We start from the raw sequence: 22825 nt of genomic DNA, 5'->3' as shown, positions 1-22825 counted from the left end.
CAGTACAAACTCTTTCTCTCTGCGGTCACCCTGCTCCTGAAAATCTTTGCAGCTCAACGCGTGAAGGAGCCCTGCGTTAGGGCAGGCATGGGCAGGAGGGATGCTAGGAGCTGCCCTGCACCAAGGCACTCGCGGTGCTGCAGGGAGGGGGCTGCATGGCAGCAGAGGCACCGTCCCCTTCTCGGACCCGCTGCGTTATACAAAGATAAAAGGCAAGAGAGGTCAGGAGAACTTCCTTCGGAACGGTGCTCACTTTATTGGTGGTGGTTTGGCTCCTGTACGGCAAGCATCAGCACCCCCTTCCCTCACAACGTGCAGTGACACCTTGCAAACCAGAAAGCATCTCCTAACACCCTTTCCACCCCCATCCCCAGGACAGGGAGACATCCCCCACGGACCCTGGTGAGACCCCCCAGCCCAGGCATAACCAAGGAGGTGTCCAACACCTCCACACCGCGGCAATACCAGCACTGCACTTGCACCAGGTGTCCCACCTTCCATCGCCAGCCTGCCTCCCCCTTTGCCAGCCAAAGCCAAGCCTGTGCCGGTGAAATGATGCACTGGCACGGCCAGAGGCACTGGAAAACACATAAATTGTCCCTCCATGACCCAAGCTGATTAAAGACCACCTGAGAAGCAAGGTACAGGTCTGAGCAGACAGTTCACCCTGGCTCCTGTGCTTCAGCAGAGGAGCCAGGTTGCTGGGGCAGGAGCACCTAGAGCCGTGTTCCCCTCCTTTCTGTTCTCTGCAGGCTGAAAGCACCCAGAGGAGTGGTGGCAGAAGCCAGAAAGGACATGAGACAGGCAAGAGGAACAGTTGGGTCAGTCAAACCATGGTGGGTCCATTGATGTTCTTGCTTCAACAGCTCCCAGCACGGTCACTGATGTCTTTTCTGGACCACCAGCTACTCATAGTGACATCTACAGATTGTTCCCCAACAAGGGGAAGGATGAGGCAAATTGCTTCTCACAGTTCCTGAGTTTCTTATAAAACATCGCTTTGGGACTGCTTCTGAAGAAGGGTTTACATTTCCTTGTGCCAGTGCCTGCTCAGCCTCAACACGGCCATAGGGACACCTCCTCCCTCATCCTGCTCGCCTGTGGTGCCTCGGCCAGTTCGTACTTCCAGCTCCGTCCCGTCTCATGAGATACATCTGACACTGGTGCCTGCTTTAAAGGCTAAGACCAGGGCTTGTGATTAAAACACATCAAAAGATTTTAGATTCTGTTTAAAACCAACTTCTGCACCACGTCCAGACTCCAGACTTGGGTCAGGACAAGTTTTTCTGCCAAGCTGCCCCTCTGACAAACAGCCCCAGTGCCAGAGGGAACTTTGCACGGATGGCAACACCATCTTCACAGCTTAAAATACAAACACCGGCACTCTTATTTAGGCACACGGGTAAGAGTTGAAGGCATCAGTTCAATGGCTGAGGAACCAGGTGGGGAGATGAGGTCTGGCCTGTGAGTAGAAGCATGTCCTGCTCCACGGCGATTGCCCTGCACGCCGCTGGCCACCAGCTCAAGGAGGGCTGTCATTATCCACTGTCGACAGGAGATGGGCAACCTGGGCCTTCTGCGCACGGGTGATGTGCTGGGCTGTCTGGATGACGCAGTCCATGGCCACCTCGGGGTTGGCTTGGATCAAACTGCAAGGCAGACAGGATAACGTGGCTACCTTGGAGGCTGAAGCAAGAGCCGCCTCACCTCCACCATCTGCTGTCCCCAACCTGGGGGACCGCATCACCACGCGCATCCCAGCTCCCACAGACGCTCACCTCCGGATGTGCTTGAGCACGTAGTCCCGCTTCAGGTACTTGATGTTCTCCCAGATGGCCGACCGGGTGCCATCATTCTCTTGCATGTGCTTCTCCAGCCACTCCACCACCACCTGGTTGTTGTCCCAGAGGTAGCCCTAGGGAGAGCAGCACCGTGGGCAGGGGGTCCTGCTGCTTGCACGGCCTGAGCCCCCCCCACTTTCTGCTGTAATATCAGGCTTTTTCCTCCCATGACAGAACCAGGCAATGGGATATTTCTTCTCAGTCCTGCATATATGGCACAGCACGGCATGGCCCGCTCCCCCACTCCCATGTCACAGCCACTGGGTAAAAAATTCAGTCTAGTAATTGAAACGCAGGAAACCTTCATGGACTGTTTAAAATGCAAAAAGTTAAGGCAAAACATGTTTCCTTTGCATGCCCTCGCTTCCCAGCTCAGCAAGCACAGGACTGACATGGCAATGTGTGTGTCACGGCAACTGCATTTGAGAGTAGCGCCGATGCAAAGGCCCCAAGTCTCTCTTCTGCCCTGGAAAGCCCTACCTGATGGTAGAAAATGTTTATTTGGGAGCCACCTTGCTACCACTGAGCACCAGCACCCGACTGAAGTCACCCGATTTGAAGAGACAGCCCCAGCCTCAGGGCTGCTTGGCCACCCAGCCTGGCATGGGCTGCAGAATGGCAATTCCCATTGCACGTTTAGACCCTCCAGGGGGGCACAGCCAACGGGAGAGCAAGGTGACAGCCCTCGAGACCCCCTGGCTGCAGGGATGCCTCAGGAAGCTGGGATTGGGGGTACCTTGGTGGCTCCTTCTGTCTCCATGAACCAGCGCCGTAGCATGGACTGAATGTGGATGTGGCTCAGCTCGCTGTTTGCCTTCAAGACCTCCGCCCTCACCACCTCCTCCAGCAGCAGCCGTCGCAGCCGCCAGTAGAGGAAGGTGCGGGCGTTCTTCCACTCCAGGATATCCTGCAGAAATGGGGGCAGAGCCTGGGCTCGTCTTTACAGAAAGAAGACAACCTGATGTGCAGTGACTGCTCCCCCACCACTCACACTGGTGGGTTTGAAGGCAGCTCTGCTGGGCTGAGAGCAGCACCCAGGGCAGGAACGGCACACGGAGCTGCAGCCCAGACCCCCAGGAAGGGACTTTGCCTCCCACCTTCATGCTGCCACTGCAGAACTCCCTGTGCCAAGCCCCTTCCCACCGACGCCCTGGCTCACCGTGATGACACCTTTCTCCTGCATGCGGCCCGGGGTGTCGTGCAGGTCAGCGAAGTGCACAGCCACCTGGTAGTAGATGGGTAGGAGGAGCTCCTCCCGGGCCTTGAGCTGCTGCTCCAGCTCCCTGCGCTGCGCCTCGGACAGCTCGGGGGTCCCTGTGGGACATGCCATGCTGAGCAGCTCACCCACCACCCCTGTGTTGGGACCCGCAGGCCACCATGGGGTCAGGGCTCCTTTCTGTGCTCCTACCTCTGCCACCTGCACCAGGGGACGGGGCACCCAGCGTCATGTCCCTTTGCTGTGGCACATTTACACCCCTCCCCAGAGCCCAGCCACAGAAGGCCATGGCCACGGAGGGGCTGCGCCATGCTGGGTGTCTGCCGCCAGAGAGGTGGGAGGTGGCATTTGCAAGGACTTTGTGGGACCGTGCTTTAGCAGGGTGGAGGGGCATGGGGGCAAGGACCTCTCAACACAGCCCCATCACTCGCTGCAGGCAGGAGCTGAGAGACCAGCGCATTAAAGGCAGCCTCTGAGCACTCTGTAGTGACGGTGTGCTGTCTCACTAGGTACTGATTCAGCACGGCCATCACCATCCTTCACCTCAAAACTCCATGGGAGGACTGTCCAGCACCATTTATGGAGCTCCCAGGAGATACAGGTGTTTGAAAGTACCACCACATCCTCTTGGCAGGCTCCACCATCAGAAAAGGCATAAAGAATTTCCACAGAGGACCGTTAAAGGATTTCCCGATGGTTGCCACCATGGTGTCTGAGCCTCACATTTTAACTTATTTCTACCAGTGCCCACAAGCCAGAACATCATTCCCTTACCCAGCTGTTCAACGAGCTTGCCATAGACCGTATCAATCCTTCTCATGGTCTTTACCAAATCTTTCTTTCTGAACTTGATCTCCACTGTTCCTCCAGGCTCCAAAATTCCTCCCCTGGAAGGAAAGTTTGCTAAAGCAGGGACTGGTCTGCAGGTGAGAATAAATCCTGCGACAAGAGGCCCAGGCAACTCTTTCTTCTAAGACTTAGGGAGACCTAAAAGGGTTTCGTTTCCAGTCTGGAATTCTTGTCTATCTTCTCACTCCTTACAGCTTGCTCCAATGTGCATTAGTTCAGGTTAGAGAAAAGACCTCCTGGCCCCCAGAACCATGGTTTACTCTTCTTTGCTGGACACAGGAGGATTATCCCCAAGGAGATACCGGCCATACTGCTCTCTAAGAGCCCTTGGAACTTTTAGCTGATGTCTTTGACTAACTAAAGGGTAAAAAATACACATCTCGAGCAACCAGGAGGTCCCCGCCAGCAGGACTATGACTCTGCAGACCCATGCACTGGCTCACATTTCTCCGCACACGGGCTGTGGAGGATGCACACGTGTTTTGGGTGCTGACCTGCTCTCCTTGTCTGCGTAGAGCTCCACATACAGGGGGTTGATGGTGGAGTCGATGACCACCCAGGAGCCTCCCCGCAGCTCCGCATGCGGTGGGATGTAGACCAGGACAGGTTGCTTAAAATCCCGGAGGCTATCGACAATGAAGGCGCCGAACTTCAGCATTTGGTTGTACATGTCTGAAAGCCAAAGGGACTCAGCGGCTGGGTGCCCTGCCTGCCATGGGCCAGGTTATTGCCCCTTGCCTCCTCCTAGCTGCCCGAAGCCACCTCCTCCATTGGAGAGTCCAAAAAAGCATCCCAAAACCAGCCCAGCAGGAAGGCACCGAGCCCTGGGACCTGGGTCCTGGCCATGCCCCATCACCTCCCCAGCCTGATCCCACATCCTGGAGTGGTGTGGGCAGGACCCTGGTGGGCTGGGTCATCCCAGGACCCTGTGGGGTGGCAGGAGTGCTGGCAGTATGTCACAGCACGGCGATCTGGGCATTCCAAGCAGAGGTACCTTTCATGCCGCTGGAGAAGCCTCGCCAGTTGGCGAAGATCATCAGCGGGAGATGCTCCCGGTTGAAGTCCCGAATGGCCTGGGCTGTTTTAAAAGCAGAATCTGGAAACCAGACCTGCCCTGCCTGCTGGACTATCTGGAAAAACAAGTGAGCAGCAGCGCTGAAACGCGCACCGGTGATTCCCGGCACACTGTGCTGGCAGGTTGGCAGCACACAGTGTGAAAGAGCTGAAAGAGAACAAACCGACTGAGCACCCTTCACCCCACCAGTCTTTCAGGAAAACCAAGACACGTCAGAGGATTACGCTAAGCTTTCTCCCTGCTCTGCCCTCCTCCTGGCTGCCGCTTGGCCACACTAGGGTCTCCCCACGCACCTTTGCCTCTGACTCTGGGTTGGCGGGGTCCGCAGGTATCGTCACCTCCACGGTGCGGGTCTCAACGGCGATGACACCCACAGGGAGACCTCCCAGCCTGCAGCAAGGCAGGGTGGTCTCAGGAGAGGCCAGATCCCCTCCATGCTGCACCCCAGCCCCACCAGAAAGGTGTTCCCCCTCCACCATCCCAAAAGCAGTGCCACAGCCAGGGCTCGAGTGGAGTGCGTGTGGCCAGGCTCCCCGTGTCACCCTCTGCCCTGGGGCTCCATCCCCTGCTCCTGGCAGTACCTTGCTCTGCCGACCACAACTGTCTGAGCCCACGGCCTCATGATCTCCAGAAAGCTGCCCTGGTCGAAGAAGCCACTCTGCCAGGTCCCCTTGAGAGCTGCACAGCACAGGAAAAAGCAGAGCGGCACAACAGTGAGCACCGGAGGGCTCCCTCTGCACCAACCCACAACAAAAAGCACCTTCTGCACCAGGATCACGGGGGTTTGCACCCACATTTGGGAGCATTGCTGCAGAGGTCTTGGGTTGCCCTCGCTTACTTGGATGGGGTCTCCCTGCCAGCATCCACCTGGGATCGTAGGGGACTTTAGAAGGGAAAAAATCAATTTCTCTGTCAATGGGGTCACTTATGGCAGTGATGGGCACCGGGCTCTGGTTATCCTGCAAGGCAGAGCCCCGAAGGGGAGGTCACCAGCCAGGTATGGGCTAACACCCCACACAGCAAACCTGCAGCATCCTCCTACCTTGGGCATGTACGAAAGCCACTGCAGGATGGTGTAGACCCCCTCAAAGTCATCTGGGACAGTGACATGGGAAACACCGTTATTGTGCATGATCTGCACACCTCCCAGCTGGTTATTGGATGTATAAACTTCACGTCCCAACACCTAGGCAGAATTGTTAACAGAAACGCAGATCAGTCTCTGCTAACACAGGAGCTGCTCCTTGCTCTGTTAGGTCAAACCTCTGTACAGGCACGTTCTCTCTGGTTTGAGGCTGAATTTCCACCTCTGTCTACCAGGCAGAGGCATCCTGCTTTAGATAAGTGCATCGGTTTAGCTAAGTAGGTTTCAGATCAGCTCAACCCAGTGTGATTTTGCCCAGAGATGGGTCCTGCCCCAGGGACCAGAGCCAAACAGTCCCCATGGCAGCTCTGCCATGCCACCCCCACCCCAGGAGCAATGCGCCTTGAACTAGCCCCTAAAGCAATACCAAACAGCTGCGGGGTGGCATTCTGCCACTTCTCGGTGAGACAAGCACAGTTGCAGCTCCCCTGCAGCTCCTCCAGACAGGTCCCATGAGGTGATGCGCAGGGAACTGCCACCTCTTCCCATGGAACCAGGAAGGAGCCCACGCAGGCGGTGGCGTGAGGGACAGTGCCGCGGGAGGACACGCAGCCGAAGCACGGTACCTTATTGAGGGCTGTGACACCAGTGAGGATGATGTGGGAGTTCTCCACCTGGATGACACGCTGGCCCAGCCTCACCAGGTACGCGCCAATCCCGATGGCACGACAGGTCACCTGGGCACACACACAAGGAGACATGGGGTTAGCAGAGGGGGAAAGGGCTGCAGCAGAGCCCACGAGCACCAGGAGAATGATGCTCTGCAGGGGTTTGCACACTCAGATTGCACCAAGTCACTTGTTGCATCCTGTTATTTATTCCCCCCAGGGCGACCTTAAAAGCAAGTAGGAGAGAGGGGAGGAGCGGAGCAAGGGAAAGGCCCGCAGCTGTACCATGCTGATGGTCACTATTTCGTCGTAAGCGCGAGAGGACTCCCCAGCGATGGTACCGGCCGCTCTCAGGTTTTCCACCCCAAATCCATTGTCCTTCCCAATGATGTCCAGGAGGACATACCTGTGGGGAAAGCAGAGCCATGGTGGTGTGGGCAGGACAGAGGGAAGCACTGACTTGCATAATGAGTCCAGCAGGATGCTGAGCCAGGATGTGAGAGCTGCATCCTGGTGGGATGAAGGGCAGGGCTTGAGGTGGCTCTGCGTGCCCCCCGGGATAGTGGAGCTCACCTGGACTCGCCTCCTTCCTCCACATGCTCACAGTGCACCGAGTTCGTGGTGCTGATCCTCGTGTAGTCCTGGGGAGTCAGGTACAGGTACTTGAATCCCTGAAAATAAAGAGGAGGAGGATGAGTTGCAGAACACCCGCCCCACCGTGCACACACTCGGTGGGACATGGCCCCTCTCCAAACCCCACCCAAACCCACCCCAGGCATCAACAGCAGCTCAGGGGCCAGGGCTGGACACAACAGCCACACCAGCACTGGCACCTTTATCTCCACCCTGCTGGGAAGAGCCGAGGGAACCATCCCTGTGGCACAGGGGGCAGGTCTGGGCTCACGCCCCCGCACTGATCCCACAGTTTTATGCCCAAGTTCAGCTCTGGTCCTTCCTTGCCCAGATAAGTCCTTGTTGTTTTCTGTGACAGCAGGAGGAGAGGTGCCCACACACCTTGTAGGGGTCCTCAGGGTCCACCCAGGCCACCTGGAACATGTGTTTTATCTCGTCGGCAAAGCCGATGCGGGCGCCGCTGTTGGCGGCAATGTAGATGCGGGGGATGCCTTCGGACCGTGCCAGCTCGGAGGCCCGCAGGAAGACCAGGTCCTCCTCCGGCCCGAAGGAGCCGATCTTGTGCGTGATGTCGTTGCAGATAAGCACGATGTCCCGGCCTTTCGGATACTCAGGGGTCTTCAGCTTCATTTTGAAAGCAACCATCCCCACCTACCCCAAAACAGCACAAAGTCACAGGGCAGGCTCTTCCAGAGCAATGGGGTCTGGGCTTCAGGCTGTATTTACCAACAGACAAAACGCTTGCTTGAGGAGCATCTCCCAGGCTTTAAACACAACCGCTCCCGCCTGCCGCAGCACAGCTTTCCCCCCCCGCTTCTCCCCATTCCCAAATCATCCCCCGATACCTCGTTCCCTCCAGGGACCCTGTTCATCTGCACAAGCTGCCCCTGCGAGTCCAGCACCAGCTCAGTGTACGTCAGGATGTCCTTGGGGTACAGCTCCGAGGAGCCCCACAGCTTGAAAAGAGCCTGCAGAGACATCGTGCACAGGACGAGCTGAAAGCACGAGGCTATCACCGGGCACAGACACACACTCCTGCAGCAGGCTGGGGCTTGGGGGGAACAAAACGTGGTGTCAGAGCCCCCACCCTGCTGCAGATCTCCTTGCATGGGGCTTTCTGGTCACGTTATCCATGAGCGCAACTACAGCAGTTTGCAAGAGCTAGGAATCAGTTTAGAAATACTTCATCTAACCAAAAATGTTGGGGCTTGAGCTCTTTTCTTTTTCTCATTTGCCAGCTCAGGGGAGAGGAGCCTTTTCCCCAGATGGGAATACCTGGGGAGGGTGAGGAAGGAAAGCAAATTCAATAATTTGGAGCCTCTTTCTGCTCAGCCAGACTCACCTGCCTGATCATCTCTGGGAAGTCATACACGTAGGTGGTGCCCAAGGACTGCGCCTGGAACCGTTTGGCCTGCAGCAGGTCCTTGGTGACGTACGGGGTGTTGATGAGCATCCCGTGCTGCAGCCCTTGCTTGTCCCCATACGACTGGAACATGATCTGGAGAGAAGGGCAGAGTGTTGGCTGCCTTCCCTGGCGGGGAGGGAATGCTGTGCTGTGGTGCAAGAGCCCCACAGGGCTGGAGCGCTGCTGAGCTTTCCCTGGCCAAGTTGCTCACGGCTGTGGTTCTACTTGATCCAACATGATTTTCCACCCCACTCTTTGCTGTTGAGGGGACAGAGTGCAACACTGCTGTGCTGCAAGTACCAGTAGTACCCTAACGCTGACCCTCACCTCCCAGCACTAGAACTGCACACCAGCAACACCTCGAGGAGCCCACCTGGATGGAGCTCAGCACCATTTTGGAGCAAAGCATCACTCCAAGGAGCCCAGCTAGCTGCAGCACGAAGGGGAGTGAAAAAGGGACAGTCCTGGGAATGCTGCTGCACAGTTCTGGGGGCTCTGGGACAGGTCAGCAGTAGGAGTTTTGCAGAAGCCACCCCACAGTTTCTGGTGGGTGGTGGTGGTTGGGTTCGTGCTTGCAGCCACTGCCTGTGGTTACTCACACTGCCAGTGCTGGAGTCCCTCACTTCCTTGTAGAGGCTGATGTCCAGGTAGTAGCCGGACTCGTTGGTCAGGAAGAGGCGGATGGGGATGGCGGTGGCAGTGGGCGTCAGGCGGATGTTGATCTTCACCTCAGCCTGCAGGACACGCAGCTTCCAGAGGCGGCTGCCGTAGCGCATCACCATGGACCGCACCGACTCCTCGATCTGAGCATGGGACGGCAAAGAGATGGGTCTGTAGCCCAGGGGACAACCCTGTCCTTGAGACGCAACGCCAAGGCTGGAGCAGCCCCATTGCATCTCAGCCTCAAACAGCCATTTCAGATTTGCTTTGGGCAAGCCCCTTCCCTCTCTCCATCTCTCCATCCATGGAGGCTCGTGCTGCTATCCAGCCTCTCCACTGGTGGAAGGGAAAGACAGCGCCCCATATCCTCCTGAACGGACACAGCCCCACTCCTTCAGACTTCCTGCTGCCCAGGGAAGAGCCTGTGTCTCACCCATGTGCCCTCCAGTGACCTGCCTGCTTGTCCCAGTCTGTACAAAGAGCCCTGAACATTGCGAAGTGTGACATCTCAGCACCTCCCTGGCAAACAGCCTGCAGCTGCAGGAGCCTCTGGGGCTGCTGAATCCATCCCCCATCCAGGATCAGGTGAGCAGTGGATAGGACCAGGTCTGACAGCGAGCATGGGGGGTGACCGCCCATCCATACAGTGGTACTGAGCACAAGGGATGATGCAGCCTCCATCCCCAGATCAGCAACACACTGACAAACACACCTTGGAGGGGTCCATGATGACTGTCGGGACAAAGTTGAGGAAGATGTGGTTGCAGTCGGTGCGGACAGCGGTTTTGTTGAAGGCCACCTCCAGCTCATCCATCGCTTCCAGGAGCAGCCGCTCACCCTCATTCTGCAGGTACTCGAAGGACGCCTCCTGCAGCACACCGGGCAGCTCAGAGGCAGCCAGAGCACCCCCTGCCCCCGACACGCACCCACCGCTGCCCGCACAGCCGGGGGACCCGCCACTGCCTTGCCTTGGTGATGAGGTCCGAGTGGCGCACGATGGCGCGGATGAAGAAGCGGTAGTCGGTGGTCTCGGCGCCTGCCTGCACTTTGGCAGCCCCCAGGTAGAGATGCATCTTGTGGTTGGCGCAGGGAATGGCCGTCAGGTCAAAGTTGCGCATGCGGCTCAGCTCCAGCTGGAAGGCGAGTGCCGGCTCCAGGTGCCGGTAGATACGGTCCTCTGCAAACTGGGGTGGCACGGAGGGGTGAGCCAGGCATCCCTCAGCCAGCACCGGCCAGGCTCCACGCTCACTGCAGCTCTTACCTCGTCCCTGGCTCGGAATGTGAAAAACTTCGGGAATTCTCTCTAGAGCAAAGCAGAGGGAGAACACAAAGCGAATAATCCTGGCATGCAGAAGATTATTCCAATTTTCACTGAACTCGTTACAAAAAATTTAAAAAAAAAAAAAAAAAAAAAGCCTTGCAGGCTTCCTCCTCCCCCAAAGGGAAAAGAGCTGGGAACAATCGATGCTTTTTAAAGGCAGGTTAAAGCTGTGGTGCAGCCATGCAAGAACCACATGTTACCGGAGGCATTAGCAGCATAAAGGCTAATACAGAAGATAAATCACTCATTGAATCCCTCATTAATTAATTCCCAGCTCCTGATGCACAGTAGGTACATCCATCACTCAGTGCTATGTCTATAAGGTACTTATAGATATTTCTAGGTGTTTTAGGGAAGCACAACGTGTCTAAAGTCACTGCCTGGCGGCAGCTCAGTCTGCACTTACCTGCTGGGCAATGAGAAACGTGATTCTCCGGAGACCACAGTCAACAAGGACATTTTTCTATGTGGAAACAGAAGACTCCACCAGTCATGAAGGTTTAAACATCTCCACTAAGGGAGCAAACAAAACCCAAGCCGGTGCCACAGGGTGCAGCGTTTTGGGGAGCACTGCGGGGGATGAGGCAGTGGTTTGGGGTTGGCAGGATCTGCCAAAAGGGGTTCTGGCCCCAGTGACAGACCTTGGACTGGGCAAAGGCTCTGAAGATGGGCACCAGCTTCTCATCTTCCATGCAGTCAGCCCAACGGAGCGCAATGTTGAGGATGTGGATTGGCTCCTCACGGACGTTCTGGCAACAAAACCCTCTAGTCAACCCTGACCACTAGCATCACTGCCATCCTGGCACCACCTGGGGGGGTCAGCAACGGCATCATGCCCACCTTGGTGTCCTCCTCTTCATAGATGGTGGCTCGCGCCTCACTGAAGAGCACGCTCTCTGAAGGCGGGTCGGCGAAGCAAGAGATCACTTCATTGAAGTTCCTGCCCAAACGGTGGGGATGAGGTGACAAGTCAGAGCATCATGCCCACCCCCTGCCCGAGGGCGACAACACCAGGGACCTGCTGAGGCAGAGACGCAGGAACCAGTGCAGTGGGCTGGGGGCATGCACCGGCTCAGCTGGGCTCCACCAGCCCATGGCAAAGCCACAGCCCATGAAACGCAGCTCTGAGTGCTGTTAATAAGCAGAGATACTTAACCTGTGCCAGGCAAGCTTCCCCCAGGCTCCACATGTCCCCAGAGCACATGTTGTGTTCCCACCAGGTGCCTGTCATACTGAAAATACCCAGTCCCAACCTCTGGCTGTGGGAGGAACGGGAGCTGCCCCCAGCACCGGCCAGCTGCGGCTCTTCCCCACGGTTTTGCTCTCTAACGACTGCAGCAGCCCCCAAAAGGCACACGCACGACCAGCCAGGTGTGTTCCTACACCCCCACCTTGTGAAATCCTCAAATCTGTCGAAGGCCACCATAGCTCCCATCCGCTGGCTCGGGGGACAAAAGCCACTGTCCATGAAGAGCTCGGTGCTGTGCCGGTCCAGGTCAGGGTTAGAGATGCTGATGGGGATGGACATCCTGCGCAGGGGAGCAAGGCAGCCATCACCCTCCACCAAGGGGTGGAGGCAGCGCTCTTGAGTCCGACAGGGACCACCCAGGTCCCACATGGGACCCTAACGAGGAGAGGGCTCATCCTGCTCCACCGGCAAAGGGAGAGCACGGCAGGCAGTTCCCACTGAGGGTCCCCACGTTTTGCATGGGGGAGATGATACAAACCAAATAGCTTTGCAAAAAGGACCGTGTCCAAGGGAGCGGGCCAGGCGTGCAGGGGCCCCCGTACCTGTTTGGGTGGGAGGAGGGCAGCATGAACTGGAACTCCACCAGGCAGGTGCCATCCGAGAGCTGCCGGTGCTGCAGGCTGTTCAGCTCGTAGGCGATGTACCCACGCCGCACGTACACCTGGGAGGGGGGTGGCAGGAGGTACCGCCGTGCCCCCGTTCCCACTGCACGCATCCAGGCCCCCCCACAGAGCTTGTGTGCCCCCCATGGGCCCCCCCAAAGCCCTCACCTCCAGCGCTGCCATGCGCACCACCTGGTTGCTGTGGTAGAAGAAGGCAGGAAGAACATCGAAGATGGTGGTTTCTGAAAGGATCAGTTTCTGGGGGAAGAAAGCAAAATTTAGGGCAAGGATGAAGTGGGACCCCTTTGCCCCATGGCAGGATTGGGGAGGCATGTTCCAGAGAGGTCCCTCCATGTGGGGCTGTACAGGAGCGCAGTGCCATGGAACACCCAGCCCACCACAGGGACACTGCCAGAACCAGACATGGACCCACATGTCAGTCCCCCACCAAATGGGGTGAAAAGCAGGGAATGGGGGCTGGCTGCAATAGGGTGCACACGCTCTTCTGCCTCACACAGGCACCGACACTGCAGCAGGGCTTTGATTGCTTTTTTGGCTATTTTTAAGGCCGAGCTGCTTGCAGCTAGACCTGACCAAAGCCACCCTTCATGGAAAAACACGCAATTCCCAACCTTCAGGTTCTCAGGGCAGTACTCGTGTCCGTACATGTTGATAGCAGAAAGGAAAATGGACTCTACTTGGTTGTGCCGCAGCTCGTAGGAGGGCAGGTGAGAGGCGATGAGCACCTGCATGAGAAGAGACAGCTGGGAGCATGGGGGACAGGGACAAGGATGGGGACAGGGATGGGGACGACACAGCGCAGCACTTGCTGACCTGCCGGGCTCTCAGTGCCACTTTGGAGTGCTCGGTCTTGCTGAGCTGTGTCAGCTCGTGGAGGATGGCCATCAGCTCATCCGTCAGCGTGGAGTCATGGCCACACAGCTGGTCCTGCAATGCACACACCACCACAGCTCGGCTCGGGCCCCTTGCTGCGGGATGGCTTCATTCTGCACCCCCAGCCCCGCACGGGCAGCAGGGACAAGAGCCAAGGCACTAAAATAGGCAAAATGTTGCTCTTTGAATCAGGCACAGCAATGCAGCACTACAGAGGGGAGATAAAGTCCTGCTAACAAGGCAGGAATGGACACTTGAATGCAAAACCCAATCCCTGGGGATGCTTTAAACAGAGGAGCAGAAAAGTGGTTTCTCAGGTGTCTGCCCCCTTTCAAGGGGAAAGCACAGATGTGACAGCCACCCACAGCCATGTCCCATCCCACAGCGAGGCAGAAGTTGCGTTTCCCCCACCATCAGCCCTTACTTCTGGTGTCTCAGGGCTGTACTCACAATTAACATGGTCACCAACAGGTTCTTCTTTGCCACCTGGGCATGAGAGAAGATGCTTTCCAGCACGGGGGTCATGTCAGGTTTGCACTGCTCCCGCAGGCTGATGACACACTTGTCATAGTGAGCTGTAGGGCAGAGCATGGTGAGCCCTGCAGACTCCCCCAAGAGCCTCACAGACCCCAGTGGGGAGCCCCCGAGCCCTCACCATGCTGGAACTGTGTCTCCACTTGCAGGTAGCGCCGTAGCAAGTCCAGCACCACTGCCTTCATGTAGCCACGGATGCCGCTGCGGTACCTGGGGAGCAGCAAGCCCAGCGTGCCACAAGGATGTGGTGGCAAGAGGGGGACCGGGGGGGGGTCACAGGCGGTGCGGGGGCTCACCTCTGCACCAGCTGCACCAAGCTCTGCGTGTTCATGAAGAAGACCTCCCGCTCAGCCTTCCTCTGCAGCGTAGCCGCATGGGTGTCCAGCACGTTGGCGATCTGCAGGGAGAGGGCACAGGGCGCAGAGCAGCTCGGGGCTAGCATGGCCACAGGGCTGCCAGCTCCCTGGCGTGTGTGGGGACAGGGCTGCTGCATTTTGTTTGGGGTTCCCCCCCGCAAGAGAAAAATGCGAAGCAACCAATAAATATGGAAACAGAAATATGAAACGCAAATATAAAACCCAGGTATATAAAAATATTTAAAAAAGCATAAAAATGCAAGCGTAAAAACGCAAGCATAAACCCACAAATGTTTCCCTCACTCATTTAATTTTTTATATATCTCTTGGTAGGACAAACACAGGCAGACACTCCTAACTAGCCCCAGCCAAAAAAGAACTGAAGGCCGAGCCGGGGCGCGCATCCCCCGTGCCGCTTACCTGCTGGCTGGGGAAGCGGCAGAGCACGGAGGTGATGTTGCTGGCGTACTGCGCCATCACCTTCCGGATCGACTTCTCCACCGAGAGGGGGATTCTTCCCGAGATGCTTGTCATGATCTCCTGCAGCTCCAAGAGGGGCAGGGAGGGATCCCGCAGGGTATTCATCAGCTGTGTCACCCACTCCTTCACCTGCCGGGAGCAGAAGCTGGTGCTGCCCGTGCCCACCGGTGCACTGCCCGTCTCGCCACCGTGGCAAACACGAGCCAAGGGAGCCGGACACCCAGGCACCCACCTTGGTGCTGAAGTAGGGCTCGGGCAGGCAGTACCCGTTCATGATGTTGGTGAGATTGTCTAACACATTGCGGAGAACCTGGTGCTGCTTCTCACCTGTGATGGGGAGGGTCTGCTGGGCCGGGAGCCCCCCCATGAATGGCTGTGCCTGGAGAGAGCATGAGAGGTGGGTTGGCCCAGGTCCTTGCCAATGTGGGACAGAGCCCCCCCAAGAGCTGTGGCTGTCCCAGAGAAACCTGCACAACCCCTCCAGCGTCTGCTTTGGGTTAGATATAGGGGAAGCACCTAACGTACAGCTTCATGTCCCTGCCAGTGCCCCATAATGAAAACAATGTAGAAAAATTGGAGATGCCGAGTGTTACAGACACACTGCAGACACGTGCGAGCCTCTGCGCGCTGAGTAAGCACTCACGGGCTGCTCACGCAGAGCAATGCTGCGGCACACGGAGCAGCCACTCCAGCACAGCTGGCTGGGGGACTGTCCTGGTTTGGCTGGGATGGAGCTAATTTTCTTCTTAAACCATGACAGGGATGCGGCATGGCCATGTAGGTGCCACCCTGTGCCAGCACGGGGACACAGCCCTGCTGATGCCCCAGTGGGGGCAGCTCCTCTGTTTTGTCCCCCAGCGAGCATCCTCGGTGTCCTGTGGGATGCTCCTCGGGAGGGGACAGGAGGGAACAACAGGCTGGCTGGCCCCCAGCGGACTCACAGTCTTTACTTTGGTGGGATCGTCCAGCTCGAGCCGGGCTATGACGCAACCCACTTCCAGCTGCGCACCTGGCCGCTTGACATAGTGCACCCGCCCGGCCTCCTCCACCATCAGCGTCATGATGATTTTCATCACCTGGGTGAGGATGAGTGAAACTGTCACCAAGACAGGAGCTCCCACCTGCTGCAGAGCACCTTGAGCATCACGGTAGCATTGGTGGGTTTCATCTTTGCTGTCCACCAGGATCGCGGGAACCGAGCTCCTGCAGGCTCTTCTGCAAAACTCACCTCAATCTCCGCAAAAACATTCCCCTCGGCCACGTGGCCACCATCTTCCACTGTGTACTGCAGCAGCTTCCCCGCAGAGGGTGAGCGCAGCACTGTTGGGTCCTTCTCCTTCTCGAAGTCACACGTTTTGTTGCCGATGGTGATCCGATATCTTAAGGAGAGGGAAAGGTCTCGCCAGCCAGCTGTCGGGCAGTGGGGAGAGCCGGTTGGGACCCAGCAAGGAGGTACCTGTCAATCTCCTCCTTCATGTAGGTGGTGTAGCTGTTGCTGTCGTAGGAGAGCAGCAGCCCGCCGTCGTTCAGCCGGTGCACATCTATCTCTATGTGGGTGCTGTTCATGATGATCACGTATGTCGTCAGGGACTGGCGAGCAACCTGCGGGGGGCAGCCGGGGAGAACTCGCAGTGCAACCCCCAAACACATGTGCCACGGCTTTTCTGGGGGCTGGGAGGAATGGTGGGGGGGTGAGGAGCATCTCTGCACGTTTGGTGCACGGGCCAGTGCAGGAGCAGCATGCTGCCATGGGATGGAGTTGTGCCGGGGAGGGCAGGAGGCAGCAACCTCAGGCTGCACCGAAGAGCTGGTTCAACTCGCAGCCCGGAGGCGGCTTAACTCACGGCTCACCTGCTGCTTTCATTATGAGTAGGGAGTTTTTGCAGGAAGGTCAGCTAACTGGGTTTAAACGCAAGAATAAAGGTCCTTTTTGAAATTCAAGGCAGCAGGGTGTAAGAAATTGTCTGCCTAGTTAAAATGAGGTTATTAACCTCATGTTTTATGTTGCACATTTTTAAAGGACAACCTCATATTTATGGCACCTTTCTCCTTCAGGACAAGAGCACACATCCCTGTCCCCGTGAGAAGCACTGCAACTGGTTTGGAAGGAGCGTGGCCCAGCCCTCACCTGGAGAATGTACTTCACACCTTCATAGATGAGCTCCACATCGACGATGTTCAGCAAGGAGGCTGCCGGCAGCACCTGCCCCCTGAAACACAGCAGACGGCTCAGGGCACCCCAAGTCCTGCTGGTCTGGCGCGCCGGCGAGGAGCCAAATGTGCCAGATGTCAGCGGTGCTGCTGGCATCGCGCCGCGTGGGCTCTGAGCTGACCGTCGGAGGACGCGAAGGTGACCGAAGGGGAAAAAGCATCTGCTTTAAATGACCCACGTGAGCACCTTATAAAAATGCATCTGGAAGCAGGCCAGCCACTGGCAAAGCATGCTCCGATAAGGGTGCAGGAGAGAGCCCCAGGTGTCCTCCAAGGCTGGAGGAATAACCTTGACATTCAAGTGCAAAAACAAAAGCAAGCTGCGTTCAGCCAAGCCGCTTTCCCTTGAAAGCTGTTTTCCCAACCACGTAAAACTTTTTCCCTCCTCCCGATAAAGCAATAGCTGAGAAGCCGGAGCTGTGAGTCACGGCAGATATTCCTGTATTTCGGCTGCCACAGCCCTACAGCCTCCACATTTGCAAAGATTTTGCAGGAAAAGCGGCAAGGACGATGGCCCAGGGAGAGCAACACTCTGCTCTCCATGCTTGCTGTCTTTTAGGACGTGCACTGCCTGTGCCCCCCATGCTCCCCGCACGGCCAAGCCCCGCACCTCTCCAGCGAGTGCAAGAAGTCAGTCATGCACGTCCTGAAGGCAGCATCCGCCACGTTCAGGGCGCCGCAGACGACACCCAGCATCGTGTCTGGCTTCTCTGCCTGGGCGGGGGGGGAAAATAACAGGGTTTGGGTCTTACACCAAGGAAAGGAGCAGTGACCTCGGAGGGGCCCGTCTGCCCTACCTGCACTTTCTCGGCGATCAGATGGTCCAGCCAGCTGGTGTCTATCTCGTTGTTCTGGAAGCTCTCTGTCTCCAGCAGCTTAATCAGATACTCCACTGTGGTGCGGAAATCCCCACGGATAGACAGCTCTTTCAGGGCGACCACCATGTTCCTTTGGGGGAGCAAAACCCTCCGCTAACAACCAACGAGGATACGCTTGGCTTTCAGCAGAGGAACCCGGGGAGCCACAGGGACCAGGGTGGTGAGCACCCAAGCCCTGGGCATCCGCATGCCTGGATGAAACAGCCCTACAGTCAGTGCTGACTTAATAAAACACTTAAATACCCCAAACAGACTCGTTACACGTTGCTCAATTACTGAATGAACATTGCTGCTCACTGGCGCTAAGCACCTGCTCAGCAGATCACTACAATGTGTCCTTCAGGATGAGGTGGATGAACTGGGTGGTAACACCACCGCAGCATGGAAACTGGCTTTGGCCAGTGTCCGCAGCACAACCAAGGGCACTGTTCTGGTCCTGTCCGATAAAAGCCACTTCTCCCAGCTCATGCACCAACTGCCAGCCTTCCCAGGGACACCTGCTCTCCACCCCATCCCACCACACTCACGAGATGGCCTCCTCCCGGTTCTCTCCCCACGAGAAGCAGTGCCCAAACTGGGAATCAGCAAATTCGTGGAGCCCTCCGGCCGCTGCCACACTGAAGTACCCCCAGACGTTCTTACTGCTGCGAAAGTTCAGCTCCTGCACCGTCCCCGAGCTGGGCTTGAAACCCTGGGTGAAGACAGAGCAGAAGACGTGGAGCAACCAGGCTTGAGACTCACGCAGCGTAAACAGGGGACCCCGTGCTGGCTGTGCACATGGATCTCATCGATCCAGTGGGTTCAATACCCACAATGTCCGACTGTAGAGAGGACCGTGCCCAGTGCAACGCCACAAGTCGCAGGGTCCCCACGTGCGGGGCCGGTGCACAAGAGCCTGTCCTGCTGGCTCACCTCCTCAGGGTTCTCGCTGGTGATCCGGGCGGCGATGACGTGACCCCTGGGCACGGGGGCGTTGGTGGGGCTGCAGAAGCAGATGGGCGTTTCACCCCAGGGGCTCTCCCCGTACAGCACCCGGATGTCTTTTATCCTGTGCAAGGGGATGCCCATTGCAATCTGCATGAGAAACGAGGAGGGCTTTAGCTGCCGGAGCAAGACTTGAGCATCGAAATTACGGGAGAAATCACTAGATGGTCTGAAGGTAGAGTGAGGGGAAGAAGCACCATGCTGCAGGCAGCTGCTCCCAGGCAAGGTAGGGATGCTGTACTGCTTCCACCTGCACCCCACAGCCTCCTGCCCAGCACCTCTCCCTAAATTACAAAACTGCTTCATCTAATACAGCTCAAAGCCACCCATGTGCACTCAGGTACCTGCAGCTGGGCAGCAGGAAGGTTCACATCTGCGATCATCTCTGTGCAAGGGTGCTCCACTTGCAGGCGTGGGTTCAGCTCGAGGAAGTAGAAGATCCCGTCCTCACCGTAGAGGTACTCAACGGTGCCCGTGCTCACGTAGCCCACCATCTGGGCCAGGCGGATCGCACACTGCAGGACAGGGTGGAACCGCCGCGGGGAGTAACGACCCCCTGTTCACCACAGCAGGGTCGGGGTGTCCCGAGCAAAGCATCCTTGCATGGACCCAAGGGAACAAGCAGGGCTGGGGCTCCCTGCTCAGCTCGGGGGGTCCCTCCTTTCCTTAGCAGCTTCAGGTGCCAAAACCCACAACAAACCCAACAAAGACCAGAGGACCAGACCATGTTCTGACTAAAACCTCGTGCTGCCCTAAGACCAGGGCCACCCACCTGCTCCATCACCTCGATGACGGAGGGTGCCGCGATGGTGACGGGTGCCTCCTCGATGATCTTCTGGTGCCTGCGCTGGATGGAGCAGTCACGGCCGAAGAGGGAGATGGCGTTGCCATACCCATCTGCCAGCACCTGCACCTCCAGGTGCCGTGCGCGCTCTGCCAGCTTCATCAGGAAGATGGCAGATCCAGGCGCCTCTGCCTGCACCTGTAGCGAGGAAAAGGGTCGTGTTCTGGTATCACCCCCCCAAAATTCACTCCAGGATGGAGGCAGGACCTGTGGTGAGCCCAGGTGGGGAGCACGAGATGCCCGCAGTGGGAGCAGGACCCTGCTGTGTGCCCCTAGAGGGGACAGGGCTGGGGAGGGGGCTGGGGGGTCCCGGCACCTCTCACCTGCCGAAAGCAGGTGCCAAACTCCTCCACTGCCTCCACTTTTCGGATGCCTTTGCCCCCGCCACCTTCTGCTGCCTTGATCATCAGAGGGTAGCCGATCCTCTTGGCCACCTGAGGCGGGTCAAGGACTGCAGTGACCAAAGTGCTTTGGACCCCAACCCATCACCCTGACAGTCCACCCTGCCCCATCCCCATGCGCTGCTGAGCAGGATTGCCCTGGATTGCCCCGGGCCACACATCCATGCAGAGGGACAAACTGCTACTGAAACTGCCTTGCATCACTGTCATGTGTGCTGGGAAGCCAAAAGGACCATGGCACGCAGGTTCTGAGGAGAAATGATGGTGGACAAGAGACAACCAGCTGCCCACGGACTCAGCTTTACCTCCAAACCTTCCTCCACATCCTTCACACAGCCCTGTCTGTACGTCTCGAGGGGGATGCTGATCATCTGCTGATGCTTCTGGTCCTCCTCGGACCACTGGGCCACCAGACCTGCAGGCGCGGTCAGGGCTATGGTCACTGCTGGGGTGGCATGGCTGGTGTGGCACGCTGGCTGTGCCCAGGGAGTGGGGACCCCAAGATGGCACATGCCATTTCCCCCGTTTCCATGCACCACACCCCCAAAAAACCCTCTGCCTGAGCCAGAGCTGGTCGGCTGCTGTGGGCTCCCCAGTAACTGCAGCCAGCTGGGCTGGGGACCCCAGCCCTGGTGCTTGCTTTGGAGGAGAAGGAGAGGCAGGGAGGAGAGAAACGGGGGAACAGGAGGGGTGTGCGGGGCTGGGGAGGAGGCACTTACCACTCCCGCTCCACGGCAGTGTGGGGATCTGGACCGTCTGAGCCACAATGGTGGAGGCGACTTTGTCCCCCAGTGCCGACATGGCATGGCTGGGGGGTCCTTCAGACAGAGAGGGAGGGGATGAGCTGAGCCAGCCTGACCAGCCAGCCCAGCCCCATTGCACAGATGCTGCAGAAAGCTGCTCCCCACCAAGCCAGCACCATCAGCCCTTCTGCAAAGAGTGGGAGCATGGGAAACCTCCCGAAATTCACTGCCCATTTCAGGATGGAGCTCGACCCTTCTCCAAGGGGAGCCCAGGCTGTCCCCTGGCTGGGAAGCCCACAAGGTCTGTTCCCACCCAACGTTCCTCCATGAATGCTGCATCAGCATTAGAGGGAAACCCCAGAAAATAGCAGGATTCCCGGGACAGCTCCAGGAAACCAGCATGGGCACTGTCACACCGCAGGGTGGACGTGCCAGACCCATGAAACGGGCATTGCCCAGTGCAGCATCCCTGCGGAGTGAGCACGCGTGCACACACTAGCCCGATGCCCACTGCTCCCTCCGGCAGAGGGAAGGCGGCGAGACCTTACCTAGGAAAGCTATCCCATTTTTCTGCAGCAGCTCCGGCAGCTTGGGGTTTTCCGAGGCATGTCCCCAGCCAGCCCACACCGCCTGGCACAGGAGAAGGAGCAGTGCGAGCCGTTACCTCCCTGCACGGGCATCCTCCTGCTGGCGGCAGCGTCATGCCCAGCTCCTCCGCACGGAGGGACGTCACCCCATTTCTGCGCGCCCCTCTGCCCTAGCAGCTTCCCCCAGCAAAGAGGCAGGAAGCCCTGGGAGTGGCTGCTACCTGGACTGGGATCCGTTTGGAAATGTCCACAATCAGCTCGACATTGGCGTAGTTGTTGTTGTTGGCTCCCCCGGGGACGGGCACATAGTGATCTGCCATCTTGATGTACTCTGCAAGACAGCACATGCTGGTGGTGGGAGCAAGCCCCCCAACCTGCACCCCACTTGCATCCCATCCCCAAATCCGCTGTCCAAGGGTAGCTGGAGAGGGGGGATCATTTTACTCCTGGATCTGGCTGCACAGGAGGAAAGCGTGTGACCCCACGCTGTGCAGAGCCCCCTACATCCCAGGTGGCATCCACGCTGCCCCAGCTCAGCCCCAGGGTGCAGAACTTCCCTCGTTGGGATTTTTTAGGAATTACCTGCATTAGCCTTGAGGTCTTCGGGGGTGACCATGACCACGAACCGAATCGCACGCTCATTTCGGAACATCTCGTAGGCCCACCGGCGGATGGAGCGCATGCACTTGACGGCAGCGATGCCATTGTTGGCGATGAGGACCTGGGGGGATGGGGGTGCAGGGTGTCAGGATGAAACCTCTCCTTGCTGCTGGGATGCCAGGCTGGGCATATGGCCCCAAGGGATGGCAGCGGATGGTGCAGGCAGCGAGCAGAGCAGGGCAGCTGTGTTAACTTGGGTGCTTCGCAACAGTCGGTCGTACGTGCCGATGGAGCAGGAGGCTCCTTAAGAGCAGCTTTGATGCCTGGCACTGGGGCTAACGAAGGACAGAACTTCAGCCTTCATTTTCATCTGCCATGCAAAGCTGCTGCAAGCAGCTGCCGTGCCAGGGCAGTGTTGGGGGGTTTCCCTCTCCCAGCCCATCAGGGTGGGTGAAGCTGGGGGACAAACAGCTCTGGGTTGCCATTGGTCCAAGCCTGGTGGGCATGGGAGACTTCGGCCACGCTTGAGGATGCTGCTGTGAAAAGGGATGACCCACCCCCCCAGCGAAGGCAAGGGGAAAGACCTTCTCAATGACGCAGTTGCCCCCGAAGCGGGTGACGAACTCTGCCGGCGAGGCGACGGTGAAGTCCCGTTGCAGGTCCATCTTCCTGTGCTCGCGGCCCCTCTTCGCCAGGTGCAGCCCCGACAT

The 22825-nt window shown here is 57.8% G+C and overlaps 1 protein-coding gene across 1 annotated transcript; it reads right to left on the bottom strand.

Annotated features, from left to right (window-relative positions):
- Positions 1-303: 303 nt before the first annotated feature.
- On the bottom strand, positions 304-22825 carry ACACB (acetyl-CoA carboxylase beta). Its single transcript, XM_037375683.1, is given in 51 exon segments — positions 304-1649; positions 1779-1915; positions 2578-2748; positions 3001-3155; positions 3832-3944; positions 4401-4578; positions 4901-5036; positions 5275-5371; positions 5563-5659; positions 5820-5940; positions 6024-6167; positions 6692-6802; positions 7019-7139; positions 7307-7404; positions 7748-8017; positions 8212-8334; positions 8709-8864; positions 9371-9574; positions 10144-10299; positions 10400-10615; positions 10693-10772; positions 11155-11215; positions 11394-11501; positions 11593-11692; positions 12144-12226; positions 12453-12662; positions 12772-12861; positions 13236-13349; positions 13438-13551; positions 13948-14072; positions 14153-14241; positions 14328-14428; positions 14808-14996; positions 15100-15246; positions 15809-15943; positions 16096-16246; positions 16324-16469; positions 16996-17077; positions 17689-17792; positions 17876-18026; positions 18484-18647; positions 18869-19030; positions 19285-19455; positions 19713-19922; positions 20108-20218; positions 20491-20600; positions 20905-21003; positions 21477-21558; positions 21737-21846; positions 22098-22236; positions 22700-22825. Coding segments are annotated over 51 exon segments (6795 nt in total). The 3' UTR covers positions 304-1522.

Source organism: Falco rusticolus, chromosome 1 (assembly GCF_015220075.1).
Source record: "Falco rusticolus isolate bFalRus1 chromosome 1, bFalRus1.pri, whole genome shotgun sequence".
In the NCBI taxonomy this organism is placed as follows: domain Eukaryota; kingdom Metazoa; phylum Chordata; class Aves; order Falconiformes; family Falconidae; genus Falco; species Falco rusticolus.
This window is presented reverse-complemented; position numbering and strand designations above follow the sequence as displayed.